This window comes from Saccopteryx leptura, chromosome 10, assembly GCF_036850995.1.
Source record: "Saccopteryx leptura isolate mSacLep1 chromosome 10, mSacLep1_pri_phased_curated, whole genome shotgun sequence".
Taxonomy (NCBI): Eukaryota; Metazoa; Chordata; class Mammalia; order Chiroptera; family Emballonuridae; genus Saccopteryx; species Saccopteryx leptura.
Window position 1 is genome coordinate 71,705,128 of NC_089512.1, and position 19,432 is coordinate 71,724,559.

Sequence of the window (19,432 nt, forward strand, 5' to 3'; positions counted from 1 at the left end):
CCAGAGCCATTCTAGCGCCTAAGGCTAAGGCCATGGAGCCATCCTCAGTGCCCGAGCCAACTTTGCTCCAGTGGAGCCTTGGCTGCGGGAGGGGAAGAGAGAGACAGAGAGGAAGGAGAGGGGGAGGGGTGGAGATGGACTCTTCTCCAATGTGCCCTGGCCGGGAATCAAACCCAGGATTTCCACATGCCAGGCTGATGCTCTACTGCTGAGCCAACTGGTCAGGGTCTTGTTTTATTTTATTATCCTCATATTATAAGCTCCACAGAATACTTTTTAGAGTCCAGATAATTTTTGTTGTTCTTCAAGAGACATTTTGCATGAGCAAACCATGATTACTAATTCCATACAAATATGGGAGCAATTCCTTTATTTTTTGTATTATCAAATGCCTGCCTAGGCATTTGATACCATTTTACAGTTTGGTCATTTACCAACCATTTTCACATGGACAAGGGCTTTCAAATTCTTTGGGTCATTATACAGTGAGAACTGCATTGTACACGGCCACCCAGTACAGAGGTGTGTGTGCGTACAGGCACAACACCCAAGTGTTACACAGAAAGACTTATCCTTACCCCATAATATGCTCTTTATTAATAACTTTCTTTTATTACAGTCTTTACAATGCTGACAGATACCCACACAATTCATATCATGACCCACAATTTTTAAAATCATCTCACCAGAAGATGAAATACAAATATAACTTCTCTGCATGCTTGAACACAGGATATAAAAAAATCATTTTTAAATGAAGAGGGACCTTCCCGGAGGCTGACTCAACTGAGCAGACCCTGCCCTTCTCAGCGGGCAGCCAGACCAGGAGGTACGGGGCACAAGCACAGTTGTGGGCGGAGGCCTGGCCTCACAGTCAGGGCCTGCTGTCTCCCTTTCTCATCTCCCCCATGTCATTTCTTCACTTTCTCTCTCTCTCTCTGAAGTGAAACAAAATTCAACCAGGTAGAAAAGAGCTGCTGTACAGGAAGGTGCAGCCTCAGCCCAGCCCCGGGGCAGGTGGGGGATCTCTCAGCACCGCCGAGGCCCAAACACGGTGAAAGGGTCAACTGGCATGGACACCACATGTAAACAAGTACTTTCCACTCTAAGAATTTTGAGTTTTTAAACTGCTAGTCACTCAATATTATATTCTAGTATTACACACTGAAACTATTGGGTATTTATGATAATTAGAGAGAAACTTTACATGAAAATTAGAAAACTTACTTTTAAGAACTCCCACAAGGGAAACTGGACCAATGAGAAAGGAATCTGAAGAGAGGAAAAAAAATAAATTAGGCAGAGAACATCAGACTTTGCCAAGTATGACTATACAGAAACCCATAATTATTACTGAGAACATTATTTCATTTAACTATGTAGATATTAAAGCAAACATTAAACAAATGTACAGGTTTACTCAGGCATGGCCAACATATGGCCCACAGGCCGGATCCAGCCTGTGTAATGAGTTTATGCGGCCCACGATTAAATTTTTAATCTTCTCCGCTACTTTAAAATCTCAGCTACTCAGAAGCGGAAGCATCTTTGATGATTGGAAATCGAGATATTTAAGAAATAGTGATACGTGGAAAAGAATTCCCCATGTGACTAATCTAGAGTTAACTTCCAATAATTGGTTGAATGGATTCGCAATACTTCTTTATTTTTTAAAAATTATCATTATAAAGATTTACAACTTTTGTACTCGTCTATACTCGATATGAACTGTTTGACGTTTAGCGGCGATGTGAAACCCACGTTCTTTTAGGTGAAGTTTGCCAGTGTGCACCCAAGGTCAAAAATTTGTTATTTTTGTGGTCAAGTGTGCTGAATCAAGTGGCATTGTAGCACAGACAATAGCTGCAGTTGATAACTGAAAACGTGTCCAGGTTGTCTGTAAAACGAAATAATTGTTTTATTTGAGATATAACCCCTTCAAGCTCATTCTGTTAAATAAATATTGTTTCGATTGATTGCGATATAGTTTGGATATTTATAAGGTATGTAATTATATTTTTATTAAAATACATTTTTATTAATATTGTACATTAAAATTTTTTTCACTCACATTTATTCATAAACAAATTACATAATAAAATTTTGTTTACTTAAATAAATCATTTTTGTATTTAACATATTTTAATTTTAATATTTTGTCTGGCCCGTGAATAAAGTTTTCTTTCTAATCTGGCCCGGGGGCAGAAACTGTTGGCCACACCTGGGCTTACTATATACACAGGCTTTAGAAAACAAGTTAACTGTAACTGCTTTTAGTGTTCCACTAACTCTGAGCCTGTGGAACATGAAATGATGCTGTCAGGCCCTTTTCAAGTAGAAGAGAAGCACAGCATATAGTGGCTCTGGCTACTAAGATGACAAAATAAATATTTCCCATCATAAGCAATAAAGATTTTAAAGACTTGGCATATTTCTGCTTAACAGCTAGAGCTGTCTGCTCTTTAGCAGGCTGGGTGTTAAGCGTTTAAAAGAAGAAGAGATGGGGGAGCAGGGACAGAGGGAAAGAGAGAGAGAGAGAGCTGAGAGTGGGGAGGCAGCAGAGAGAGAAAGGATGGGATGAAGGGGGAGGAAAAGAAACAAGGGGAGAGGGAGAAAAGCAGGAGTGAAAAAGAAAGGGAAGGAGGGGTAGAAAGGAAGAGAAGAACTGGGCAAGAAAGAAGGGGGAAAAGGCAGAGGAGACTAGAGAGAGGAAGGAAAAGAGAAGTTAAGAGAGAGGAGTGGGCACGGGAGGAAGGGCGAGAGAAGGAAAGGAGAGGGAGACCAGAGGCGCTGATGAGGGAAGGAGGGGAGGAAAGAGGAGAGACAGAGCCACCTGCAACAACATGCAGAGGCTCGGGACCCGAGGACCACAGCATGGAAATGGGAAGCCTGCACCCCTCAACGAAGGGACAACGTCTCAATGCTGGAGGAGTGGAGTGCTCCTGAACCCCAAGGTAGACCCTGGAGCAGCAAAGGGTGATGAGGTGTGAGAGGTGGACATACCACTGCACTCACACTGTAAGTATTAACAACTAGTGTGTAACAATAAGAGAGTTACCAGGCACTTTTCATGTGTCAGGCACTATACTGATAAGCACTTGATAGGTTTTATTTCACCAAATCCTCAAAACCCTGGAAGACAGGTATTATTACCATCCCCGTTTTAGAGAAGAGAAAACGGAGGTTCAGAGAAGCTGTGTTAACTTGCCTAAAGGCACAATGAAGAAGCCCAATCTGACTCCAGAGTTGTTACATACTCTGCCTAAAATATATCTAAGCACATGTATCTGCATAGAGTACATTCACCCTTAGTATAATCAATTTGCTTTTAATTACACTTTTTTTTTTTGAGAAACAAAACCCAAGTTTATTTGTTCATTTCTTGCATTTGAAGTACTCCTCGATGACATCCCTTGCCTGAGATTCTTTGCCATAGTCCTTATCCACCACACAACTGCAACCAGCCACTGTACGGGGTTTCCCCTCTGTCGATTTTACAGAGGCCTACTACCCATTCCCCTAGTTTCTTGTTGTCAACCTTAATTAGGTTGAGCTGGTGCTCAGCACAAAGGGCCTCCAGCAACTCGACATGCATAGGCTCATCACAGTTCCATGCAAGCACACAAAGGTGTGCTTGGCGCTTGTCTAAGGCTTTGGCAGCTTCACGAACTCGGCAGGTTAGGCCATCGTGGATGAGGGCGGTAAAGCAGTATAAACGTCATTCCACCTCCAGCAGCAATGCCTTCCTGGCCATGGCGGTGGGTTACGGGTGGAGCCCAATCTTAAAAGCACCCAAGCCTCCGCCTCCGCACAGCTCCACAGCGGCAGGGAAAGAGCTAATTACACTATCAAAAATTAAAAATAGAACCCCACTTCCATACTTCCTAAAAGTACTAGAACTCCAGTGGGCCCCACCCACCAACCTGTGTAACATCCAGCCACTGCCGCATGGGCCTGTGTTAGGAACGACTGGCTCCCAGCAGGCCGCGGTCCTGGTGGTGGTGTTCTGTATTCACTCACAGGAAGTGAAAAGTAAATGTGGACTCTGAACACTAACAATATGAGTGTGTGAGTGTGTTTGAGTGTGTGTGTATATGTGTGAGTGTGTGTGTAAGTGTCTGAGTATGAGTGTGCGGGTGTGTAAGTGTTTGACTATATGAAGGAATTAATGGTCCATAAATTAAGGGCATTATATTACTCCTAAAATATTTATACTTATTCATAAGTTAGAGTCTGCATCTTTACCTTACTCTGCTGGAATACCTTATGGCCCTGGGCTTGACAGTGGCCACAGTAGATTTGTCTACTGTTTGAACATAAAATGGCAGTGAGAAAAAAAAAATCAATGTCAATATATTAGTTTAAGATGAAAAACTATAATCTCAGAGAAGTTTGTCATCTTTATAAATAAACAACAGCTCACCCCATACATCAAAGTGCTTCAATAGGAATCCAATTTAGTTTATTTCTTTTTTGTCATAAAACCATGAAAGCATCTGACACTGTCCATTCAGAAACTAAAGTGCTATATTTCCAATTAATTATTAAAACCCAAATATTAAAAAATATACAATATGTGCCTGGCCTCAGTGGATAGAGCATTGGCCTGGCATATGGGTGGCCCAGGTTCAACCCCTGGTCAGTGCACAGATAAGAAGCGACCATCTGCTTCTCTCCCCCTTCTCTCTCTCTTCCTCTCTCACAGCCAGTGGCTCTATTGGTTCAAGCACGGTCCTGGGCATAGGACAGGTCGGTTAACTCCAGCATCAGCCCCAGTCAGGGGTACCGTGCAGATGCCAGTTGGGGCACATGCGGATATCCATCTCCCCTCCTCTCACTTAAAAATAAATAAATAAAAATAAAAATACACAATATGTAATAAAACCCCCAAGAAGAAAACAGGCAAAAAGATTGCAGATGAACTAAATTGTTTGTTCCCTTTCCTCCCTAACGTAAATGTATCACATTTTAACAAGAATGGAAATATTTCACATTTATAAGATAACACCTTATAAATTACTGTAACTGTCTGTGCTAGCATTCTTCACTTCTTGATTTAAATAACCCATCAAATTACATTGTATGTAATCTGCAGTTTTTTGGTACTTAATACATAAAACGGTAGAGCAAAAGCAGGTTTATAGTTGCTCGCATGGACTATAATACAAAAATTAATAAATAAGAATATAAGAATAAACTTTCACAGACTGGCTACTAAACCTACTTTTAAACACTCTCTATTAGATTTTGAATCCTGGAGATGAACATTTTGCCCATTTTCCTCTATTAAACATTATTCATTAAATTGTTGCTTTAATTTAAAAATCACACATTTGAAACAGCGAAATTATTCCACTGGGTATTTATTTTTAGAAGTCAGTCGACAGTAAATCCAAACTTGATTCTTTAAAACAAGATTAAATGACAGTCCAAGGTAATTAAATGTGCTATAAATGTTTAAATAATTAAATTTATTTCTGTTATCTGGTAGTGAAATACCCCTTATAAGATAAATTCCTGCTGTGTAAAAATTTGTTTAAATATTCTTCAACTCAAAACCCCATTGAAGCATCTTGGCAGTCACCATTTGAAGAAACCACGGTGAAAGGCACCCACATTGGGCGTGGCCGCCAGCACACGCCTCCTCACACAGCAGCACCCTGCAGCTCCCAGGCTCCTGCACGCACAGCGGGGCTGGCCGAGGGGCGCTAGTTCCCTCCCAGCTCTGGTTTGAAGTTCCAGAACAGTGATGTTTCTTCAAGACGTGGAATTTAAGACCCCAAACACATGTAAGCTGTTATTTTAAAATGTTTTATAGATGAAGAAAATGCATAGCTGCATTCAGAGGTCTTAGATTCCAAACACAACATACCCATTTTATTGCACCAAAAGTTACAAAATGGCTTTTTGTTGTGACCTTTTTAATGCTTCCATTTAAGATGTTTTGTTTGAATAAGGTTGCTAAGACCCAGGGCACTAATAAGTGAGCAGCAGTAAGGCCAGTTACCATCACAGAAGCAGATGTAGAAGGGACAAACCCTTCTGAAATTTAACATGGATTCCACTAGTAATAAACACAGCAACAATTCTGCACAAGCATGTGCATGTGAGGTTCCCACGTGAAGTAGATAAACTGAAATCTGGGCATGGTAAACGGGAAGGAAGTGTTGGGGGTTACTAAAGGAACAAAGAATGTACAAAATTAGATACAGCAAACTTTACCCATCACCATGTATTGGACTAGAATCACCCTTGAAGTCAGTAAGTACTTATAACACTGATCTTAAAATAAATGCCTGTAATCTTTTAAGTCCTTTAACAAATAATGATGTGATTTATAATATAACTGAGGGGATAGGAAGATATCTAAGTGACTATTTAGCTCTAAAATTCTATTTTTTATTGGAAAGGTCAAATTAAAACACCAAAATACTCTTTAAATAAATAAAACTTAGTTGTATGCTAAAATGAACATAACTACTATGAGTATCAACAAAGCCTAAGGAACAAAAAGGTACATTTCAAAAGCTGTAAAGCTATCATACTTTCAGAAATAAGCCCCAAATTCACTAGCAATAAGACCAAAAAAGTGTGTGTGTGTGTGTGTGTGTGTGTGTGTGTGTGTGTGTGTCTCACAGAAACAGTGCTAAGACCTCAAATCAGAAGGGATACTGGAGTGGGTCTAAGGACTGGCCCATTCCGATTTTTAAGGGCTCCGGCGGGAGTCTCCTTTTTGTTGCGCAGCAGTGTCCTAGTTTCTGAGCTTGATCTAGGATTTTCCACTTCAGCCTCACAGCAATAAAGCCACTCCCCCTCTAAACGCTCCGTGTCTTTTCCCACTCAACCCCAAAGGTGAGTGAGAAAAATGTAGTTGAAGACCTAAAAAAATCTTTTGTCCCAATGTGACTTGTCATTAAATTTTTTTTCAAAAAGTGAGAAGCATTCAAATCTGGTCTGTTAGCGTATGACGCACCTAGAAAAAATTATAACAATATATACTATTTTTAAATTTAACAATAATAATCCGTTTATATGCACAGTACACAGTGAAAATAATGTATACATAATAAAGGAATTAACTTAAAAGTACGAAAAATTGAAAGTGACTTATTCCTGAGGTTTTTAAAACATACTTAAATTCCTAAAGCATCCTTCCAAAGAAAGCAAAAATGGACACAAGAGCATGAAAATCTAATATTGAAAAGGAGATAATGTAAGCAGTTTTATTATCCAGTAAATCTAGTAAATCTCAAAGGCAGGAACGTTCAGAGCACCAAAACTTACTACAAAACCAGCAAACAACATAATGTAGGAATGACATCAAGACACTTACAAAAGGGATAGAATAGGGCCCAGAAATAGACCCTAACATATATGATCATATGATTTGTATTTATTCTTCTCTCTTTTTTTTTAAGAGAGCTAGGGAGAGGGAGAGAGAGAGACAGGAACATTGATCTGCTCCTGTATGTGCCCCAACCGGGGAATCAAATCAGCAAACTCCACACTCTGGGACGACACTCCAACTAAGCTATCTGGCCAGGGCTTAATTTTGTTTTGTTTTTTTCTGATCCAGAGAGAAGAAGGAAGAGAGAAGGGAGTGGGAAGGGAACATTCATTTGTTGTTCTACTCAATCATGCATTCATTAGTTGCTTCCTGTGTATGCCCTGACCAGGGATCGAACCTGGGATGTCTACACGGCAGGCTGATGCTCTATCAACTAAGCCACCAGGTCAGGGCCTAGAGCAATCAAATTCATAGACCAGAAAGTAGAATGGAAGCTGGGAGAAGAGGGGAAGGCGCATTGAATGGGTATGAGGCTGCAGTTTTGCAAAATGAAGAGTTTGGTAGACTAGTTGCTTAACACTAAAAACACTTAAAACAACTGAATTGTACACTTAAAAAAGGATAAAAATGGTTAAGATAAGTGTATTTTCCCACCATTTAAATATGTGTGTGTGTGCGTGTGTGTGTGTGTATTTTAGTGAGAGAGAGAAGAGAGAGGCAGGAAGGGAGAGAGATGAGAAGCATCAACATGTAGTTGCATCACTTTAGTTGTTCACTGATTGCCTCTCATACGTGCCTTGTCCAGGGGAGCTCAGCCATCAACCTTTGGGCTCAAGCCAGTGACTATGGGATCACGTTGATGATCCCAAGCTCAAGCTTGCGACCCTGAACTGAAGCTGGTGAGCCTGCACTCAAGCTGCACGCAATCGTGCTAAAGCCAGCGACCTCAGGGTCACACTGAGGCCCCAGGTTGCCACTCTATTCCAGGGGTCAGGAACCTATGGCTCGCAAGCAAGATGTGGCTCTTTTGATGGCTGCATCTGGCTCACAGACAAATCTTTAATAAAAAAAAATAATGTTAAAAATATAAAACATTCTCATGTATTACATACAATCCATTCATTTCCTACCGCTCATGTTCATGGTTGCGGGTGGCTGGAGCCAATCACAGCTATCCTCCAGGACAACACCAAATTTTTATTGGATAATGCGTAACGTACACGGATCACTGTGAGGTCAAGAAGTAAACTTTCCTCCTTTTAATCAAGTAGTCAGCTAGCTAATTGCAGAAACCCTTTTGACGAAGAATATGGCTACAAGAAAAAAAGATGAGAAGTATCATACTTTTCAGTAGGAATGGAAAGAGGAATTCATCTTTGTGGAGAGAGCAGGTTCTGTAGTGTGTCTAATATGAAATGATAAAATTGCATTGATGAAACAGTCAAATATAAAGCGGCACTTCGACACACACCATACTACATTTGCACAGAAATATCCAGCGGGGACAGCAGGAAGAAAGCATGTCAAGAGCTACTCTGCAGAGTGCAAGCTAGTCAGCAGCAACTCCGTGTTTGGACCCAACAAGGTGACTGGAATTTGGCTAGCTTTGCTGGTGCTTTAGCAATTGTGAGAAAAGGAAAGCCATTCACAGATGGGGAGTATGCCAAAACATTCATGCTTGATGTTGCCAATGAACTTTTTGATGACTTTTCGGGTAAAGACAAGATAATCAAACGAGTAAAAGGCATGCCTCTGCCAGCAAGAACTGTTCACGATTGTACCATCATGATGGCAAATCAAATTGAGGCAACACAAGTGAAGGACATAAATGCAGCACCATTCTTTTCTCTCACTTTGGATGAGTCAACAGACATAAACCATCTATCCTAGTTTGGTGTGATTGCAAGGTATGCTGTTGGTGATACACTATGGAGGAAAGTCTTGCTGTTTTGCCTATGAAAGAGACAACAAGAGGGGAGGATTTATTCAAGTCTTTCATTGAGTTCGCTAAAGAAAAGAATCTACCGATGAATAAACTTATCTTGGTGTGTACTGATGGTGCTCCGTGCATGGTGGGGAAAAACAGAGGATTTGTAGTGCTTCTTTGTGAACATGAAAAGAGACCCATCCTAAGTTTTCACTGCATCCTACATCAGGAGGCGCTTTGTGCTCAGATGTGTGGTGAGCAGCTTGGTGAGGTGATGTCACTGGTCATTTGAGTGGTCAACTTTATTGTTGCCTGAGCTTTAAATGACCGCCAGTTTAAAACACTGCTGGATGAAGTTAGAAATAATTATCCTGGTCTGCTTCTGCACAGCAATGTGCGTTGGTTGTCAAGAGGGAAGGTGCTCAGCCGTTTTGTGGCTTGTCTGAGAGAAATCCGGACTTTTGTTGAAATGAAAAACGTCGAGCATCCTGAGTTAGCTAACACTGAGTGGCTCCTGAAGTTCTACTATCTTGTGGATATGACTGAACATCTGAACCAGCTTAATGTGAAAATGCCAGGTGTTGGAAATACAGTCTTATCCCTTCAACAAGCAGTGTTCGCATTTGAAAACAAGCTGGAACTCTTCATCACAGACATTGAAACAGGTCGTTTACTACACTTTGAAAAACTGGGAGAGTTTAAAGATGCATGCACAGCAAGTGACCCTGCTCAACATCTTGATCTCCAGCAGCTAGCGGGCTTCACATCTAATCTCCTGCAGTCATTCAAAGCGCGCTTTGGAGAATTTCGTGAGCGTACTCGTCTTTTTAAGTTCATCACCCATCCACACGAGTGTGCAGTGGACAGCGCCGACCTGTTATATCCCGGTGTCTTCATCAGAGATTTTGAGCTACAAGCTGCTGACCTGAAGGCCTCAGACATGTGGGTGAATAAGTTCAAGTCACTGAATGAAGATTTGGAAAGACTTGCACAACAGCAAGCAGAGTAGGTGAGCAAACACAAGTGGGGAGAAATGAAAAAACTTCAACCTGCGGACCAGCTGATTGTCAAAACTTGGAACGTGCTTCCCATCACTTACCACACACTGCAGCATGTGACTATTGCTGTACTGACAATGTTTGGCTCTATGTATGCATGTGAGCAGTCTTTCTCACATCTAAAGAACGTTAGGACCAACCTACGATCACGTTTAATGGATGGAAGCCTCAACGCCTGCATGAAGCTTAACCTCACCATGTATCAACCAGTCTACAAAGCCATCAGCAAAACCATGCAGCACCAGAAGTCACATTCATGGTAAGAAGTACTTTATTCATCATTTGTTAGTCATCATTGGTTAGCAACAATGTTATTAAAAAGAATTCAGAGACTTATTGTACTTTAAAAGTGTTGGTCTTACATAAAATGCACACATTTATTTGTATTTAGTGTTAAACATATTGTATGGCCCTCATGGAATTACACTTTAAAATATGTGGCGTTCATGGCTCTCTCAGCCAAAAAGGTTCCCGACCCCTGCTCTATTCACTGTGCCACCACTGGTCAGGCTATTTTTAAATTCTTAAAAAATACTATTAATAAAAAGGCAAGTACAGACTGGAAGAACATATTTGCAAAACATTTCTGACATGGAAGTTCTATTCAAAATATATAAAAAAACCTTTCAAAACTTAATTATAAAAAGAAATTAAAACTAATAACCCAATTTTTAAAATGCATAAAAAACAAACATTTCACAAAGAAAGGAATACAAATCGCTAGTATAAACACATGAAAAGATATTCAATATCATTAGCAATCTCGGAAATGTTAGTTAAAACACACTAAGAAAAACAGTCTGTGTCCTGGCCAGTTGGTTCAGTGGTAGAGCATCAGCCCACCATGTGGATGTCCCAAGTTCTATTCCTGATCAGGGAACATAGGAGAAGGTCCCATCTGCTTCTCCACCCTTACCCCTTTTTTCTGTCTCTCTCTCTTCCCCTCCCACAGCCATGGCTAGAATGGCTCAAGCGAGATGACCTTAGGCGCTGAGAATGGCTCCATGGCCTCTGTCTCAGGTGCTAAAAAAAACAGCTTCAGATGGGCAAAGCATCGTGCCCCTATGGGCTTGCCAGGTGGATCCAGTCGGTTGGGGAACATGCAGCATGTGGGCGTCTGTCTCTCTGCCTCACCTTCTCACTAAAAAAAAAAAAAAAAAAAAAAAAAAGGAAAAAAATCCCAGTCTGTTGGTTCTTCAAAAACTTAAACATCGAGTTATCATACATGCCAGCTATTCCACTCCAGTTACACAGTCAAAATACTTAAAATTAGGGATTCAAACAGATATTCGTCTACAAATCTTCACTGCATCATTATTCACAATAACCAAACAACCCAAATGTCCACAAAAGATTTCAAGGATAAACAAAATATGGTCTATCCATACACCATAAATAGGAATGAAACTCCGATATATTCAATAATTTGGATGAAGCCTGAAAAAAACTAAGCCAGATAGAAAAGGACAAGTATTTTATGATTCCACTAATTTGAAATAGCTAGAACAGGCAAACTCATAGAGAAAGAAACCAGACTAAAGGTTTCCCGGAGTTCAGGGCAGGGGAGTTACTGCTTAATGAGTGCAGTTTCTATTGGGGTGACGACAGAGTTTCAGGAGCAGAGAGTAGAAATGACTGCACTACATGCTGAGTGATACTGAAGTGTGTACTTAAAGAGATTAAATTGGCACATTTTATGTTATATCTATTTTCCACAACTTAAAAAATATTTTTTTAAAAAAGCACACATTGACATGACATTATGCACCCACTAAAAAGGCTGAACTGAACAAGCCTGATGACACCAAATAATGAGAAGCATGCGGGGCAACCCCAGCTCTCATATTTTGTGGGTAGGACTTTAAAATAGAATCGCTTTCAAAGGGCGTTTACTAAGTTTTTATTTGCTCCAAAAATTCCACCCCTCGGTATATATTCACGAGCAATGACAATATATGTCGACAATAAGATTTGTACACAAATATCACGGCAGCTTTAATCACAAAAGTTTCCCTCAACAGGAGAGAGGATATACAAATTGTGGCATATTCATACAGTGGAATATTAGGAATGAAATGGAAAGAACTACTGATACATGCAATAACACTGATGATTCTCACACATTATGTCAAGCAAAAAGAGACACAAAAAGAGTTTATACTGTATGATTCTATTTATACAAAGTTCTAAAAGGTAGAACTACCTGAGCAGACAGATTGACTGGGCTGGCACACCAGAGCAGGTTCTAGGGATATTCAATATCATAATAGGGGTACGAACTTCATGACTAGATTCATTCTTCAAAAAGGTACATCTATGGCGCTGGCTGGCTGGCTCAGTGGTAGAGTGTCCGCCCAGTGTGTGGATGTCCCTGGTTCGATTCTTGGTCAGGGCACACAGGAGAAGTTAACCATTAGTATACATATAGTTCCAAAATTTAATTATTTCCCTACACAACATCTTAGAGGTATTTCCATGTTGATTAATAGGTGTGTCACGTCTGACCACTGCACAGTATTATAATACTTAACTATCCCTTAATGGTTTATTTCCTTTCCCCCACAAAACACTATTTTTTGTTTAATTAATTATTTATAGAAGATTCTAGCTACATCATACAGACTGTAAATATATAATTTCTGAACATACGTAACAACATGGAAAGCTAAGGTAGAATATTAACCCTTCATTAGTATAATTATCCTTAAAAATGCCCTGTGTTAACATTCAGGAATATCAGAGCACAGAGAAATTCTCTTTTAGGTATCAAGTTTAATTTAAGAAATCAATTCATTTAATTTAGGAAAATCAGAAATCAGACTGGCTTTTATGTGTCAACTGAGTGGTTCTAACACATCCAATATTAACTGACTCCTAGCAAATGTTCAGTACTTGTATTATTTCTGTTTCCACGGGACTGTAAAAATTATTTATGCAGTAGAATTATGGTATCAAGAGTTCCCAACCTATGCCTGACTTAGCAGAATATAAACATGAGGTCACATAGATACAACTTGTGTCCTACCAGAAAAAAAAACCAAAACTATTTTTAGTAATTGAGATTCTAAAGAAAAAAACCCAAATATTTTCAAAAGTTTTCCATTAATTAGGAAAGATTTTTTAAAAATCTTTTTTCCAGCCCTGTCCAGTTGGCTCAGTGGATAGAGTGTCAGTCTGGTGTGCGGATATCCCAGATTCAATCCACGGTCAGGGCACACGAGAATCGACCATTTATTTCTCCCCCCTTCCCACTTCCCCTTCTCTCCCTCTTCCCCTCTCGAAGCCAGTGGCTCGACTGGTTCAAGTGTCGGCCTCAGGCACTGAGGATATCTCAGTTGGTCAGAGCACCTGCCCCAGAAGGGGGTTGCTGGGTAGATCCTGGTCAGGACGCATGTGGTAGTCTATCTCTCTATCTGCCCCGCCTCTCATTTTTTCAATTACAGTTGACATAAAATATTAGTTTCAGGTGTACAACCCCATTATTAGATATTATAAAACTTACTAAGTGATCATCCTAATTAGTCTTGTACCCATCTGACACACCATATATAATTATTATATTATTGACTATATTTCCTATGCTGTACTCTGCTGTCCCCAGATTATTCTGTAACAACCAATTTATACTTCTTAAACCCTGCAACTTCTTCACAAATTTCCCCAACCCCCTCCCATCTGGCAACCATCAAAATGTGCTCTGTATCTATGAGTCTGAAAAAGAAAAAGTCCCCCTTCTTTTTTTTGACAGAGACAGAGAAGAGAGTCAGAGAGAGGGATAGACAGAAAGGGCGAGAGATGAGAAGCATCAATTTTTCGTTGTGGCACTTTAGTTGTTCATTGATTGCTTTCTCATGTGTGCCTTGACCGTGGGGCTACCGCAGACCAAGTGACTCCTTGCTCAAGCCAGCGACCTTGGGTCCAAGCTGATGAGCTTTGCTCAAACCAGATGAGCCCTTGCTTAAGCTGGCGACCTTGGGGTCTGGAACCTGGGTCCTTCGTGTCCCAGTCCGACGCTTAATCCACTGCACCACCACATGGTTCAGGCAAGAAAACGTCTTTATATAAATACATAAACACATATACATACACACACATATACACTGATCCCTTCAATGATCCATTTATTTTCACTGGCTTCTTTTTTCATTTTATCTTTCAATTATAGTTTACTAAAGAACAAAATAGCCTGACCTGTGGTGGTGCAGTGGATAAAGCGTCGACCTGGAACACTGAGGTCACCGGTTCAAAACCCTGGGCTTGCCTGGTCAAGGCACATATGGGATTGATGCTTCCTGCTCCTCTTCTCCCCCTTTTCTCTCTCTCTCTCTCCTCACTAAAATGAATAAAATTTTTTTTAAAAAAGAACAAAATAAACAGACTCACAGATACAGAGAACAGACTGATGGCTTACTGGCTTCTTTAATGAACTGTGGGTCGCCCCACAATTCTTACAATAATTACTCAGCAATTAGGATGCTTCTTTTTGATGAAACTTGAAGTTTTCCTTTTGTGTATTGGAAGCAAATGAAGTTCATTTTCAGTTCTTCAGAGTCATCTCCAATATGTTAAGCAGTGTGAATTTAAGCCTTCTAAGAAAACCAGCACAGAGTAATGGAGGTGCTTGAGACTCAGAAATGTCAAAACCAGAATTCCTGTCAAGATGTTAGAACTCTGGCACAGGGTCAGGAAACAGATGTTTTCAGTTGGAATCTGCATGCAGACTTGAATCCCTTACAAAATATAGTGAGGTTGTTCTCATCTGCAGCGGGGAACGACACCAGCACGAACAGTTCAGTTGTCATTCCCACTGACCTGCTTCCCTCTCTCCCAGAGGTACGTTTCGCTCTTGATTCAGAGAGCACAGAAGAGGGGTCAGGAACAATGAGTTGCCAGCCCCTTGAGAAGTCATACAGTTAACAGTAGATTATGTTACTTACTGTTCTATCAATTGCTCTTGTAAACTAAGGCACAGGCTTATTTTCCAGATTCTCCTCATTTCTGAAGCAACTGGTTTTTTAGTGATAAAGATAATCTAATTGATGATTTCCCAAACTCTAGAACACAAAAATTTAATTAATTAAGCTTAGAAGACTAACCAGGAGTATTAAACTTCTTTTTTTTTAAACAAAGACAGAGTCAGAGAGAGGGATAGACAGGCAAGAACAGAGAGATGAGAAGCATCAATCATTAGTTTTTCATTGCGTGTTGCAACATCTTAGTTGTTCATTGATTGCTTTCTCATATGTGCCTTGACCGCGGGCCTTCAGCAGACCGAGTAACCCCTTGCTCAAGCCTGCGACCTTGGGTCCAAGCTGGTGAGCTTTGCTCAAACCAGATGAGCCCGCGCTCAAGCTGGCGACCTTGGGGTCTTGAACCTGGGTCTTTCCTCATCCCAGTCCAATGCTCTATCCACTGCACCACCACCTGGTCAGGCGAGTAATAAACTTCGAAGTTAATATTCAAACCATTTGTATAGATACATCCTTTGAGCATTTATGCAAATTACAACTTGAAAAGAATCATGAAAAATAAAAATAGGTTTGTATAGTAGTTAGGCCATATGGGTAGCTCACTTGTTCCTTCCCTCCCTCGCACCCACTTACCTTTGTCTCTCAGCACCACTTCCAAACTTTCCACTATAATCCTGTGGTAGAAAGCAGCCCCTCTAATACAACACGAGAAGGAGGCTGGGCAGTAATGTGGCACTGACCAATTTATAGTATGGTCAGAAGAAAGCGGCTGGGGAGCAGAAGAAAAGCCAGCAGCTGGGTAAGGGCAGGGCGATAGTGATGTCTGGTTTGCATATCATCATATCTCACTGCTTGGCATAACGGAGTGCTCGGTAACTAGACTGCTCACAAAAATTATGGAATATTTCAAAACGAATATGAAGCAATAAAAAAAAGCATTCAATTTTTTTTATTAAACAAGAACATCAGAAAAGCAAACAACAGTCAAAAAAAGTTGTTCAATTATGTAATTGAGATGTGAAACCAACTTTTATTTCATTGGTGAAAATGCACTATAAAAAAGGCTAGAAGTACTGGAGTATCTGCACATTCCCTGATCCCCTAATTTTTGTGAGCAGTGTACTTATTACATGAAAAAGCGGAGGAAAGGCAAAGGAACAAATGAAGACAAAGCTGGAAAGGAGGCTGATGGCAGAACTGGGGGAGAACTCAGATCTTCTGACTCACAGTCCCATGAATGCTCTTTTTACTCATTAACTCGTTTCATAAATACCTATCAGCAATGTTCTGAGAGCTTAATAAGAAGAAAAGTGAACATCAATCATGTAAAAAAGGGATAAAATACAAATATAGACCCCATTCATTATGTTTGTTAATTAAGTCAACAAGTCCAATAAGTATACATATATATGTTCCAGGAAGCAGAAGCTTTGGAAAGCCACTGTATAAATGCTTCTCCAATTAACTCTCACTCATTTATGATCATAGAAAATAGCATTAAGAAGCCTAGGTATCAAGAACTGTTAAGTAATTTACTTTATACAATTAGAGGGAAGCCATGCTTTCAAAAGAATAATTTTGGGTTAGAGTTTGGGACATTATATAAATGAGTGTAATAGAATGCTATAAGATATTTCCCCCAATTTACTGGTTACCTTTCCCTCAGTTCTGTTACATAGGTTGGATTTTATTATATAATATGTGAACAGTCTGCTGCAGTTAATTAGTGTTTGACCATCACAATAATACTAGTTTATGCCTATCAATCAATTAGAAGAGAAAGGAAATAAACTTTATGGTCTGATAGAGATTTTAAAAGACAATTAAAAAATATTTACCATATTTCCCCATGTATAAGACTCATTGTTTTGAAAAATCTGGGGTCTAAAAACTGGGTGCATGTTATACAGTGGTTGTAGATTTTTTTACTTGTGTTTCCCACTTTTTCAAGCTTGTTTTTGTGCTCATTGTTGAAGACAGTGATTTGTCATCAGACAGAGATGAGGACAAGCTAATGAATGGGAGTTTTGACAGTGATGAAGAGTTGTATGAATTTTATGATGAATAAAACTTGAGTTCAATAACTTTATGTAATACAGCTCCAGTGTTTTCTCATTCCCAGGCCCAATTAGAAGGAAGAGACCATATCTGAGACATGCCATTCTCAAGACAAAGGGCAGAAGCAAGAGGACTGATAGAAACTTGTTATAGCTCTTGAAGCTCTGTTCAGAACTAGAACACTGTCACTTCTGCAGACATTACACTTGCCAAACAAGTCACAATACCAAGCCTGACGACGGGTTAGTGAGAAACTACAAATCATTTAACAGTAGGCAGGGAAGTATAATCGATCCTCCTATAAGGAAAGAAGCAAAGAGTTGGGAACTATAATATCATTTATTACACAGATCATTCAACTTCCATGACTAATGCTTTTCTCTTTGCTATAGGTAAGTCTAGGCAAAAGCGCACACCCACAACCATTAAGGGAATGAAAAAAGAAACATACAGGCCTGAAAATGATCCCAAGAAGATGATGACATGAACTCACCCCATTACTTCCACTATCACTTTCAATGTGTCTGCTGGAGCACACACAGGCCTGGAGCTTGCAGACAGCTCCTTGGAGCTGAAGGTCTGAGCTCTATGTAGTATAGAGAAGGGAACTGGGGTGTGTGGGCTTCTTATTTTTCTGGGAGCTGGGAAAGTGCCTTGATACCAGCTTCTTAGAACCCTGGAAAAAGGACTTTAATGGCTCTAGACAAAGCCTGGCCTGTGAAGATCGATGACCCTTAGGTAGGGGACTTGTCTCCCTGAATCATCAGATACCAAGACCAGAACTGGGCCCCACTGAGCTAACAAGGAAACTGTGACAACATGCCAGGAGGCTGAGCATCCAGAAAGACAGTGATCAGGAGAACAGAAGGAGCAAACCCACAACCAAACAGAGTCGCTTGAAGACAAAGAGGTGAATATGGGTCAGAAAATAACAAGGGAATTTAGGGAGATTTAAAGCAAAGATAAGTCTACCTGGATCTATAAATATGATTTTCCAAATAAGCCATACAGTAGATTAACTGAGGAAAGAATGGGTGTGGCAAAGGTCTGAATTTGTGGTCTATAAGATCAAATGGAAAGAATGGCTCAAAGCCGCAAAACAGAAATCATGACAGAAAAGATAAGAGACTTGGAGAGCCCTATAGCACATTATAGACTACTGAGAGTAAGCCGGCGGGCAAACACTATACCTGCCGGCTGTCAGGAAAAAAAAAGATGCATGAGTACTCACAAAATGTACCACTCACATACCTGTGAAAGAACTGTGAATAAAGAGCAAACAAATTAGAACACAGGCCCTCTGGGGAAGGGTGAGAGAGAGAATGAGCTTCATATTTTTATCTGCTTCCCTCCATAGATATGGTTATATGTATTGTATCATTTCCACTGACTCTACTAACTGGAAAAAAGTCAAATGCTGCCAATTCAATTGTAAATCTAATTCTAAGAAACTATCAATTATAAGGCACTTCTTAGTTTCAGAATTGCTAAAATGTAAAGTACTTTTCACAATCATGAAATATGATAGTTTTATATACAGCTTAATCTAAATGAATAATGAGTCACTCTGTCTGGTAGCATGTAATAGAGTCTTAGTCAGAATTCTTGGGACAAAACAGGTGAGCAGCAAAGCAATGTCTGATAAGAGTTGAACTGACAGTATTAAAGGGTCTCCGGAAAACCTGGGGCTTGAGAGAGGGCTAAAGATAGGAGGAGGAAAATACCCTGACACTCTCATGAGTGTGGCGGGGCAGGGAAGTGAAGTCTTATGAAGCTGTCCCCTTGCTGACCGGGCGGAAGTAGGAGGGAAAAGTGAACCAATCATAGCCAAGTTAAGCTACTGAGGAAAAATCACTATCTTATTTTCAAATAATGGTAAATAAACATTTCTAATTAAAAGTACAGGGGAACAAAAAAGAAAGCAGAAGAAAGCTAATTATTCCATTAAAAGACCTAGCTATATTCTATTTAAAGTAAACCAAAATGATAAAGACATGCTTTAGGATAGGCACAGAAATTAGGTTTAAAAGGTTAAAATGACTAAATGGGATTTTTTTAAAGGGCATTAAAAGCCACGATGAAGAAGATTTTCTATAAAGCCATACACAACCACACACATAGCAGTGAAATA

At 40.0% G+C, this 19,432-nt stretch overlaps 1 protein-coding gene across 4 annotated transcripts in view; it reads right to left on the reverse strand.

Moving 5' to 3' along the window:
- SLC25A26 (solute carrier family 25 member 26) overlaps positions 1-19,432 on the reverse strand; it is a 220,446-nt gene that overhangs the window by 75,046 nt on the left and 125,968 nt on the right. For all 4 annotated transcript variants that reach the window (XM_066351930.1, XM_066351929.1, XM_066351931.1 and 1 more), the window contains one exon: positions 1,228-1,272. In XM_066351930.1, the coding sequence (XP_066208027.1) occupies positions 1,228-1,272 (45 nt within the window). The remainder of the gene's footprint in view (positions 1-1,227; positions 1,273-19,432) is intronic.